At 46.2% G+C, this 12,152-nt stretch overlaps 2 protein-coding genes across 2 annotated transcripts; both read right to left on the bottom strand.

The window, feature by feature from the left end:
• Positions 1-3,162: 3,162 nt before the first annotated feature.
• On the bottom strand, positions 3,163-4,005 carry LOC105277957 (histidine-rich glycoprotein). The gene has a single exon (XM_011336714.1). It carries the CDS (start codon positions 4,003-4,005, stop codon positions 3,163-3,165), a length of 843 nt encoding a protein of 280 aa, XP_011335016.1.
• A 4,861-nt stretch (positions 4,006-8,866) lies between these two features.
• LOC105277956 (spore wall protein 2) lies at positions 8,867-10,272 on the bottom strand. The gene is made up of 3 exons (XM_011336713.3): positions 10,041-10,272; positions 9,475-9,717; positions 8,867-9,347 (listed from the first exon to the last, which is right to left on the bottom strand). Exons 1-3 carry the CDS (start codon positions 10,270-10,272, stop codon positions 9,097-9,099), a joined length of 726 nt encoding a protein of 241 aa, XP_011335015.2. The 3' UTR covers positions 8,867-9,096.
• Positions 10,273-12,152: the final 1,880 nt, after the last annotated feature.

Here is a 12,152-nt window from a genome sequence, read left to right as displayed (position 1 = left end):
AAATTCTGATGACTATATATTTATCAATTCTCGATATTAATAAGCTCCATTAAATCCGCCGTTGATTATGATGCATTATCGAACAGCTGTAAATAAAGTCTATTCTCGCAGTATTACGTATCAATATTCAGTCCAATGAACCGTTCTAGGAATATAAAGTTAGTACATACAAGCTAGCTCCCTGTTACGCTCATTATCTTATAAACGTAATTATTAAAGTTGATTAAAGGAAAACACTGTGACTGTAATTACGGCGCGGCGCATAAACATGCAAAAGCACACAAAAAGAACACCGTGATTTTCAATTAATATTTGTTATTCATTAGCGTGCGCTCTCTGTCTTTCTCCCTCTTGCTCTGTCTCGATCTGCTTCGCAAGAATTTCGTTATGTGGCTACTTTTTGCCGTCTTGCGCGTGCATCACATCGCTCGCTTGTAAAAACAGGCTTGTAAAAACTTGCTGGCGCACACACGGGGCCTACTATCGTATTCATTGCGCCGCGGATTTGATTAACGATCCCGCGCCCCGTAGCAAATGAGATCGCCATTTCCATGGCGTCCGTCCGAATTGAATTCCGGCACTCCGGACACGGATTAACGGGGGCTTTATGCACTTCTTTGCCATCGTGCACGATGTAGCGGGTGTTCAGGGTCGCGCGAGCCCATTCTCCACCGGAGATTGCATGCGCAGCCGACAACGAACCTACTTGAAATGCTCCGCCGGCCGTCGAAAGGACCACCCCCGCCATTGTTTCGACCATAACGCGTGCACGTGTGTGGATGGTTTAATTAATGTAATTGAAGTGGCCGAGTCGCGGGGAGTGAAAAAAAGGCGCATGTGGAGTACGCGGGAGTGCGCGCTGATTCCGCGCGCGCTTTCATGTCAGCGGAATAGAGTCTTTCGTCTTTCGACCAAATTAACGAGGACTCGGGAACACGTGACTTTTGCATCGCGCCGCTGCTTGTCCCTGGGTTAGAAGTGTAAAGAACAAATACATGGTTTTCCCCGTGCCTAGCTCCTTTTTGTCGACAAGAAATGCGTCACGTCAATTACACCACGCTTTCTGAAATTAATTCTAAAAATGATGCATCGGATAAAGTGTAAGAAGCACAAGTTATTTCTTATGAAGTGAATGTATAACAAAAGGCGGGAGTTGTTTAACACAATGCTGTTGAAAGCCCAAGCTAAACAAGATGCACCTTGAACTCGAAGCGCTTTTGATAAAATTTTCACGAAGCAGAAGCAACCCCTCGAATAATAAATGACCGGCGCGCCATAGTCGTATAATGAAAATTGCATCATGAGATCGCGCAAGAAATCCTTTGACGACGTGAGCTGTTAGATTAAATATTTGTCTTAAGCTCATCCGGTTGGCGCACTCATTGTGTGTTGTACTAAAAACCGAGATAATTAAGTATGTTCATAATCAAAGCTCTGCACCATCAGTGGTACATAAATAAGTGCAATTTACGTGAAAGGTCAACAGAAGCATAGAAGGAGCAGGAGAAATTCAAAGACTCCGTTTTCACATTCAGTCAGTTTTATTCATAATTTATTTCAGAAACATTTTTGTTCCTTCAAAATAACAATGACATTTGTATGAAAATTCGATTCTTATTATTCGTAACCGGTTCATTGCCAGGCGTATAAATTACATATTTACTATATGTAACGAAGATGGATTTGCGCAGCATTTCCTAAAATCTTCGTTGATTAATCGACGAATAATGAGCGCTGGTTATGTGTATGCATATTGCAGGAAGTGTCAGCGATTTTACATTAAGCGGACATGTGTTTTCGACGGTTTGCACCAGCTGGTTGAGAGAATCATTATAACGCGACAGCGAAAGAAATAATGTACAAGATATATATACAGGAGATGCAAAAACGAGGTATAGATAGGCCAGATAAAACAATAGAGAATTATCTGTGTAAGAGCAACGTCAATAATATCGCTCGCTAAAAGGGAAAAACTAAAAATCGCACGTGTCGAAACGAGACACGATAATAAAGAAAAAGCTGCAATATTCGAGAGAAAAAAGCATCAGTCATAATAAAATACGTTATTTCCGAAATATACTGTAAATTGCAGGTTTACTCGATTCTATTTTTCAAGTTTCTGGATATTATCGGTAGCATTACAAAAATGCATTTGCATTTTGATGCTTTATAATAGATAACGTAGTGTATGTGTGTGTATGTGTTGTTCTAAGTGCTGTATCGTTGCAGCAGCACGTGTGTGCGGTATTTACCTACAAATTTAACGGTGTTAATTCGCAATGCGCGTTCCCACGGACCGGCACATTAATATCCGGTAATCAATTCAATCAGCTGGCCAATCGATTAACCTCAATTATTGGCGCATTAATGACCTGCGCTATACGTGACACATTAAAATTCATGTCTTTATGCATTGCTTGTATTATACATTACTGCTGGCCGACAATAGACGCGCGGCGCCGAGAAATATTTTTTTATCGCGCGGTGAATTGATTCGCGCTCGCTTGAACCAACGACACGGTCGTTTCGATGCGCGTGGAAAAATTTGCATCCGCGTGCCGATGCGCGCGATATGAACGTCTGGTCTAGCTTTAACTGATTGAATTTTTCGGCCGGATTGACGATAATGACGCGTCGTTTCTCGATTATTACGAGTGCCGCACGACATCTCGTCGCACCATCGGCGAAACGATCGCGCTTTCGCGCGCGCGTACGATCGTTATCTCCGTGAATGGGTAAGGGTGCGGGGCGCGAGAAAGAAAGAGAGGAAACGGCGAAATTACTTTAGTTTGCCGGCGGGAGGTGGTAAAAGGCCGACGAGAAAAACGGCGGCAATAAATCGCGAGGAATCGATAAGGCGTAATATCACGTTGCCGTCTTGACTGTAATGTAGCTGCTGGGACAAATATGAGCTGGGGAGAAACTTATTCGCCCCATTAGGACCGACGGGGGAAGGAAAAGCGAGCGAGGCGCAATCAAACGATTTCTTCCCGCTTGCCTAAATGTATATATGTATACGTAAAGAACGGTACAAAATAACGTTACATTATGTGAGCACGCGACACCACTCGCGTGATTCCGTTTGGAGTAGGTACATAAACCGTAATTGCCAAACGAGCGATCGCGCCCCTTCGATTCGCAAACACTTGAGCGTACAATGGCCTAATGTCCCTTCTTGTAGCCATATTTCTTTCCGGAATGATGATCGCCCTTTTTGCCGTACGCGTCGTGATGAGAATGGTGCTCTTCGTGGCCGTGCTTGCCATGGTGGCCCTTGTGCTCCTCGTCATGGTGTCCCTTGTCGTGATGGCCTTTCTTGCCGTGGTGATCCTCATGGTAACCGGTATGATGGTGACCACCCTTCTTATGGTGGCCTTCTTTCTTCTCATGGTGACCATGGAAGTCACCGTGCTTCTCATGGTGTCCACCCTTGTGATAATCATCGTAGAACTTGTGTTCTTTGTGATACTCATCCTTGTGGAACTTGTTGTGATAGCCCTTGGTCTTGTGGCCCTTCTTATGGCCTTTCTTCTCGCCGAACTTGCCACCCTTGTGGCCTTTCTCGCCCTCGTGATGCTCGCCGTACTTTTCGTGCTCGTCATGATGGCCCTTCTTCTTGCCGCCGTGCTCGTCGTGATGACCGGAGTGATGCTCCTTGTCGTGCTTGCCGCTCTCGCCTTTATCGTGATGGTGGTGACTCTTGTAACCCTTTTCACCCTTGCCGCCGTGTTCCTCGTGGTGATGGGACTCGTGCTTGTGACCACCGCCGGACTCGTGATGATGACCCTTGTGCTCGGTCGCAGCTGTCTGCAGATCGACCTCCGCGACCGGCGCGGCCGCGGTCACCAAATGATCTACCTGACGGTTATCGTTCTTGCTTTGCACATCGCGTCGACTGATTACACGCGATTCCGCACCGGCCAGATCTCGACCGTAACACGGCGCGTGCAACGTGAGCGAACATATTGCGATGAACGGCAGGAGCAGCATCGCACCTTGCACCATCTCGGTCGCACCTTCGATCTCGATTGGACTGATGGTCGACGTCGCGGCGATTGACACTTAAATATCGATGGCATGACCACTTCCGCCTCATTTCCGTCGAGTCCACTTTCATCCGCGCGACCGCAGGTATTCCTAAATTTCGTTCCAATCGACACGCCGCGACGGGGACGCGCGCGGTTTCACACTTTCTCGCGTCGTTGCACACTGCGTTCGTTTTGCCATCCAGTCAGTCAGTATTAAAAACGTCATTGGTCAAGTCAGTATAGGTACGTTACAGTTCCTTACTCGCAAAGTGACGTAACGAATTGCTTCTCGTTGGTATTTCCACAATGTCTCCATTTAGAATTACGAGCTCGCGAATATTGGAACAGCTACGGTGAACCTCTTAACGATCATCAGTCGTATCTCGATACACTGCGTGAACGCAATATGCCCGCAAAAAAATCTATCCAACGCCAGGAAGAACTTTCCATTACCACTTTTTCCGTGACCATCGGTCCGCTGCGAGAACAATACCACGGAAATTTCTAGACCGCAACAAATCGCATTATCGCTTTTGTTCCAATCTGGTCTTTTTCTCGGCGTTTCTAACCGATATCGGAGTGTAGAGGCATTTCGACGTGATTAATCAAAATGCATTGATTATATCTACATTTTATTGTATTTTTCGGTGAAAAAATTTCATTTTCCATTTCTCGGGAGAAAAATCTGCTGACTGAATAATGGAGCCGCGACAGCGACACGAAGCGTGACAGATGGCCTCTTATTTCTTCCGGATAACAATGATTAATACACGAAATTCCGGTCGAAGCTCGGAACCGCCACGAATGGCCGGAATGTCTACTTCCAATCAAAGTAGCATCTCGTCCGCCGACACATGCCACTCGTGTTCGATCAACACCTCGCGTAACGGTGTGACCTCAATCGACATTTGAAGTTAAGCACCCCGCCAGATGCTCGCGCGATCATTTTAATTAACGTTATGACGTATAACGTATAGAATGCACTCGCTCGGGATGAATGCCCCAGAAGCGTTTTATTGTCACCGCGCGCTCGCGTTCGCGTCGCCAACTCATCGATAAGCTGTCTAATTTTACCATTAATTCCATTACCTGCGACATAAATTCGCCTCTCTGGCAAACGCAGCGTCATTCATAACGTCATAAGCCAGAAACAATTTATTGAGTTTTACAGACGTTACGCCCGCTATGCATATATCACGCGCGCTCGTTGCGCGGATCGTTCCGCTAACTGTTCACCCATTCGTCTCGACATCCTGACGGTTTTATTAGATGATCCCGGAAAACCATCGAAAACCAGAGGGAAATAACCGTCCTGGCGGTCTTAATCCTCCGCCGATCCCACGCCGGCAAAAAAGAGAGACTCGATTTACGTCGTTGCTTAATGAAATCAGAACCGACAAAGGAGACTCTCGTAAATCTCGATAATCGTAAAAGTTCGTATAACTCTCGCAAACGATATAATAACGGCGTTCTGGTAAAATAACCTTCTGACGTGGCAGTGGAGTTAAACGGAATAAGCAAACGGGCGCGCGCGAGCGGATAACGAATCTCGCAAGTGGAAAAAGGCGATATACGCCGGCCGTCGATTGCCGATTTCCATTGCAGATGCGAAGCGCCGGTCGAATTCGCAGGTGAGATGTACCGTGATCGATCGATTCGGACTCTCCACGATCCGCACTCCGGCACTAGCTCTCGACTTGAGATTGGCACTCGCCCTGCCGCGTTAGCGCTGCATAATCAAGATAAAGATTGGTTACTCGGTCTCTTCAACATCTTTCCTGGGATTCTTTAGGCAAGAGGAATCCGGGGGTCTCCTCTTCGAGATCGATCTCGATGCGGCATTGGTACCGTAACGGAGATTAGATTAGGTGGCGTTTTTCGTTGGAGTGAAGCGTAGGCTCGCATGGAAAGGTCACTTTATAAACGAATCCGTCGGGGCGACGTTGGGCCGTTCGGATTGCAGACCGCCCTTTCGTTTGGTCAAGGCGCGGCCTCAATTAGAATCTAAAATGCCATTGAGATCTTTAAGCGCAAACAAGCGTGGGATGGAGCAGCTCCGTGAATCGCGGCACGGTTCGTTGACTCGCCGAAGCGTTCCGGCATCGTTCTTCAGTTCACGCGGAGAATAATAACGCTGTAACAATAATGCTAATCGCGAGATTTGAAGTGGCCCTGCGGGCGTGGCTTTTATAATTAGAAACTCCAATATCATTATGCTCGTTATAATACGAAAGTTCCATAATGCCAGCCTTGATATCGCTAGTGTGGAAGTATCATTAGTTTCAAATAGTAACTTTCTCGCCCTGGGAATCTCGGAAGGATGCGCGAGAAATCACGTAATAAAATCACGAGGGATGAAAAATCGTTCGGGACACCGTTGCGTCGCTTTCAACGCGCGCAACTTCCCCGTCAATTTTATTTAATAATCATCCCACGAAGCCGGGAGCGGCGGGCGCGCGAATATCGCAGACGTTAATTCCACGTCGCTAACTTGTGAGGTGCGCAATCAGCTGATGGAACCGTTGGTCCCAAACCCTCCCAATCCGACGACCGAAATGTCTCACATTCAGGTCGCACCCTCGCAGCATCTTTCTTTCCTCCTTTCTTCCTTCCCGTCTCCGTCGTTTCACTCTTCATCCTCGCGCGCGCATTCTCGCACGCTGAATAAAACCGTCGGGCTATACAACGACGAACAAAAGGACCGCGTGCCGGCTCCTGGGCTGCTAATGAAATTGTTTTCTAATTTAAACCCTGGAGAGACTGGGGTAGCTACCATTCTATGGTCAAGAGCTCTGTGCTCAAAGCTACAAGTTTTTCCGGCTATGATCGCGAAAAAAAAAACCGCCACTGATAATCCCTAATTCTGATCCAGCCTCCCCCACAGCCTCGTCAACTGATCCGCCATGCGTGATATCAGCCTTCTAATCGCGTGTACGCATGAGAAATGCGTACGAGAATGCGCCGCAGAAATGAAAACTTCATCGCGGTCGAATGTTCGAATGAAATGAATTAACGGCATTGCGTGCCTCCAATTTTTTGTAAAGCTAAATGATTTATTAATCGCCGATGCGTATCGCTTTGCGCGCGGATCGCGCCGGCTATTTTTTGTTCGATAAGCCCTGCGTTTTAATCCATTCGCGAAAAGCATGATATATTTCCAGCTGAATTTTTAGTTAAACACAGCGCATGATATTGGCGCGGCGATGTGAGATGATTAGATCCGGGTGTCTTCCTGAAACGTCTTTTATTATAAATCGCATATTGTGATACGCCGGATTGCATGCTCCGGAAATGGAGCGCAGCGTAGCGATGACAACAAAATAATTCCTCGTCACGCGCGATGTTTAACGATAATTATCTCGTGCAATTAACAAACCGATTTCCTGCGTCGGGGGACGGGGCCGGAGGCGGCCACACGAGAAAAGTTTCCTCGTTATAAATAATTGCAAAATGCGGGCCGCTCGTGAATGTTACACGTCTGCGCTGAAACACATCGTATATACAACAAGACGCGGTACTCGCGTGACGGAAAGTACTTTTTAACAAACACTCACGTTTTTATCGTATTCGTCTTCTGCCTTACCGCGTGTCGGCGATTAGCCCGTGTCTGTCGTATACGCCAACCGAGTGGCAGTATCTGCGATCTCGCACAGCTCCAAGCAGTCGCCATTAGGCGTGCAATTAAAGCGAATCTATAATCGGCGGCGCAGAACAGATTCGAAAAGCTACTTGCTCGCCGAACACGACGATGCTAGCATGAACAACGAGCGATACGTAGCGATTTAAAGGCGCGCTCGGAAGATACAGTGTTTATTGCGTCCGAATCTCGAGAGTGACGTTAAATCTGAAATTAGAATTATATGCTTTGTGCGGCAGCCGGAACAATGCTGCAGTGCTCTCACACAGTGGGATTAAACGACAATTTAATTAGTACGATGCACGTAACAAACGCGCGCGCACGAGCTCGCCGTAATTTATTCGAATCGAATGCCTTATCACGACAAACGGCGCACGGACGACATCTAAATCGTGTTAACTCGCGGGGTGTTAGTTGCGTGCCACTGGTCACCGTAGTATTAAGTCGTAAATTTATTTCTCTATCCGAAAATTACCGTCTTTCGTCAGGTTTCCGCATTATGGCGGACGCATTCCATTTGATTTGATCGAACCGACCAGTGCCTCGTCTTGTCGCGCATTTTATCTACGTACAATGCAATCGCGCTCATCTTCGATCGAGAAATGTAGCGTTTAACGGGTTAATGTTTCGACAAATGAACGCGCATCCATCCGTATCGTGAAACCAAACTATTTGCATGCAACGCGAAACATACCCGGAATGGATTAGCTGTTGATAATCGATCATGCACGGACATTGCTAATGTAACGAGTTTCGCCGACCGGTAATTTCGAACGCGCGCTTGTCGTACTTTCCCGATCGATCCCAGCGCGAAAGCGTAAAGGCAAATTTCATAATGGAAACGCTGTTATAATATTAATCTAGCGCTTGATTTGCCCGGCGGTGTACTCCATGTGTAGTTTCGACGTAACGCAACGTAACGCGACCGCGCAAATGGTCATTGTTTTCGGGTCTTCTAATTGCAGCGATCAAAAGATTGATAGGTGCAATCGCGATTAAAAGGTCCGTCGCGCAGGGATAATTGCGTCAATCGCGAATCACCGCTGTTTGATGTGTTACACGTGGGTGGCGCGGAAATATGAAGTTAACGATCAAGTAAAATTAACATGTGGATCGTCGCGATGATACTTTATTAGCTGGCAAACGTAGGTCATTATTGCTATTCATTATTACAAATTCACAACCGCAAAGTGACCATTGATACAATAATCATGAACGATGTGCGCGCATATCGCGCTTTCACCGCTCGAGAATAAATTCGCGCGTACGCGCGCGACTATATTTCCGGTAGCTTTGGTGATAACCAACGCGTTTTTGCGTGCGATAAACCGTTGATATTATACCGATAACGGGTCGCGGTTACAACTACAAAGGACAATGCCGCTTTTATCGGGATCGTAATGAATATCAGAGTGATATACACCCATAAAGCTAATAATGGTCTTCCTCCTCTTCGCCTTCCCCGTCGGAACTGTAGGAGCTGTGCGTCTCGTAAGAACCCTCGTCGTCACCTCCGGAGGAATAATTTTCGCTATGGCCGTAACTCGTAGATTCCGGCTCGTTCTCCGTGTGGTGGCCGCTATAGTGATCATCATCGTCGCTTCCGGTATAGTGTGAATATTCGCTTCCTTCGTCTTGGCCTCCCCCTTCACCACCGACGTAATCGGTATCGACCATGGTACCTATAAAAGTTTTCATGTCGCATTAAAGATAATTTTGATAGAGCTTTATGGAGTTTCTACGGTTGCCTCTCCACTCATGGATTTCATGAGACGATCGCGCGGTTTGACGATGCCTCTTTTATTTTACCTGCGCTTTCGTGATCGCGATTTCGCTTCTCCTTGTGACGCTCCTTCTGCTCGTTATCGTCAGCCAAGCCCTTGCCGTAGGTGGTTTGCGTCTCGAACTCGTACTTGTCGCCGTCCTGTTTGTGGAAGGTGTCGAGAGTCTTGTAGCCTTGATCACCTTTACCGTGGGTTTCCTTCAAGTAACCCTTCTCGCCCTCCGCATCGCTCCCGTAGGTTCTGTAGTAACCGCCCTCGTCTGATTTGCCTAAAACCGCATTGTTGTCCGCCCTCGTTACGCTCGACAAGACGTTCTGACGCGTTCGTGAAATTCAACATTCGACGATAAACGATAATCCGACGTTTCAGCACGAGAGAAAGACAAGGCACTACAAATTACTGATTAATTAATTTCTCGGAATTCAACATCCTCTCGTTCTGACTCGTCGTCTTTATGCTGTCGTAACTATCTTCAGTTATACGAGATAATTTATTGGTCTTAAGGCTTCTCAAAGATGACTTTATTATTCTCTTTTAAGTTGCAACACCGCGTCGTGTATTTTTCTAAAGGTACTAGTATGACGAACGTACCAGATGCATTTTTCATGCGTTTTTTAGTGTCTCGTGACTCGGGTGCGTTACTGGCGCTCATTAGGTCCTCTACTTCTGTGGCAACTTTCAGCGGCGCCGGTTGGCGTACCTCGCGAATGAACGAGCCCACAGCAGTGACATCGTCCTCGACAGCCTCGTAGATAATAGGTCCAGCCAAAGTGCCGTGAACGAACAGATGCAGAAGCAATGACAGCAGCACTTTCCAATGCATCTCCGTGGGATTAGTTTAATCACGTCGGTCTCGATGATGCCCTGCTCGCTCGATCCGTCCTGTCGGATCTTTTATATTGCTCCCACTTTCTCGCGCCGGATAATCCCTCGGACAGAAATTTCAATCGACGTGTCGCGCGTACATCGATCTTGCTGTCGTCGCTGTGGCCAATCGCGCAAACAAGCAATTTGGCTCGTGCCCCGTTAATTTCGTAACGACGTCTTCCGCGGACGTCTGTCCAGTATTTTAAACGGGTTGGCGGTGACCAATCCTTGTTTTACTGCGGACTGAGAAACAATCGATGATTATGTAATTAAACCGCTGCTTTGCAAAAGGCGTCATCAAAGAAGTCAAACGATTGGGCTTGCCAACGATGGCGATTGAAAGATTGCGTATCGCGTCAAGCCGAATCGTCGATCGTCCGTTGTAAGTCCTATTATCTGTACGCACGAGTGATCTTGCGCTTTCCACGATCGTGATCGTAAAAACCGTGAAACCAAGTCACCGATGATTGCTAGTGGAATCTGACATAACGGGCTCTAGTATGTTGTCCTCTCTTGTTAATTGTTACGTTAAAATATAAGTAACAAAGTAAAAATTTCGTTAGAATTTTCTTGTATTATTCCGTTATTTCGATGAGAGAAACCATTATGGAAGTACTTTCATCAGTATGATGTGGACTTCGTAAACCATCATGTGTCGAATTTATTTTAAAATATGATGCGCGAACCGTTATATTCGGAGTTTCAATGTCGAGAATATAACGTGGAAACTGCATCTGCATTTTATTGGTTTTAACTTGACGCATGCATTTCTGCATTTTGATCCGTGCTAATATTTAACGTAACGACATGAAATGTAATACCAGGGAAGCAATTAGTTTGGGATCGTTATCACTACGCGATGTATTAATGATTCCTCTCTCACCCTCTCGTCCCTTTCGCCGTGTGAGATTTCCAGTAATAATTATTACTCGATCGTACGGGACGGTTTAGTGTTGGACGTAATAAAAGCGTTTGCGCGGATATATTCTGTTTTTTTCGCGATCAGCATCCACAATGCTGTCAGATAAATTGCTCGGTTTTCAGATCATTACAACGGAAAACAATTGTTCCAATCGCGTTTAGCGTTTCTTCCGTGTTCGGTTGCGTAACGGATAGCGCGCTATGCACGCACGAATGCGTACACTTGAAACAAATTTGAACAATGTGCCGTAACGCGTAACGCGCGATGACAGTTGCTTTTTTCGTGATACATTATTTCACGATCGTTGCAAATATGTTCCGCTTTAATGACTGTTACGCAAATACTGTTACCGATAGTAAGAAAGATGAGGTTTTTATCAGAATAAATGAGAGACCAACACGACGCGGTAAAACACTGCAGTTACATCAAATTGAGACAGTGCTTTTAGACACGTAACGATCTCTCGTAATAACGCAGTCGGTTTGTGGACTATGTCATTTGGCAAAAAGCATGCTCCCGCAAAAGTAATAAACACAATAAATCGCGCAAAATACGATATTTTGCATCGCGTCAGTCAAATTGAGAACACATTTTCTCATCAGTAATTCTAATGAAAATCCCCTAAGCTCGATTAAGCTCTGTCTCTCTTTCTATCGACATGAATAACGACACGAATAACGCAAGTTATTGCTCAAGCTTCGGACGTATGATACATATTACATAACGATTCTAATTAATTGGTACGTCCGCGGAAATGGTTATCTAGCTAACGGGAAGCGGTCATTAATGCCCAGTGGAGCATCGTTCGTCAGGCTGTCGGCGCAAGAAGCCGCTAAATCTCGAACTTCATTCACCGTCGTCCACTTGGACGCGCGATGCAGCGGAAGGGAGACGTTAGGGATGATCGTCACTTA

This window comes from Ooceraea biroi, chromosome 1, assembly GCF_003672135.1.
Source record: "Ooceraea biroi isolate clonal line C1 chromosome 1, Obir_v5.4, whole genome shotgun sequence".
NCBI lineage: Eukaryota > Metazoa > Arthropoda > Insecta > Hymenoptera > Formicidae > Ooceraea > Ooceraea biroi.
This window is presented reverse-complemented; position numbering and strand designations above follow the sequence as displayed.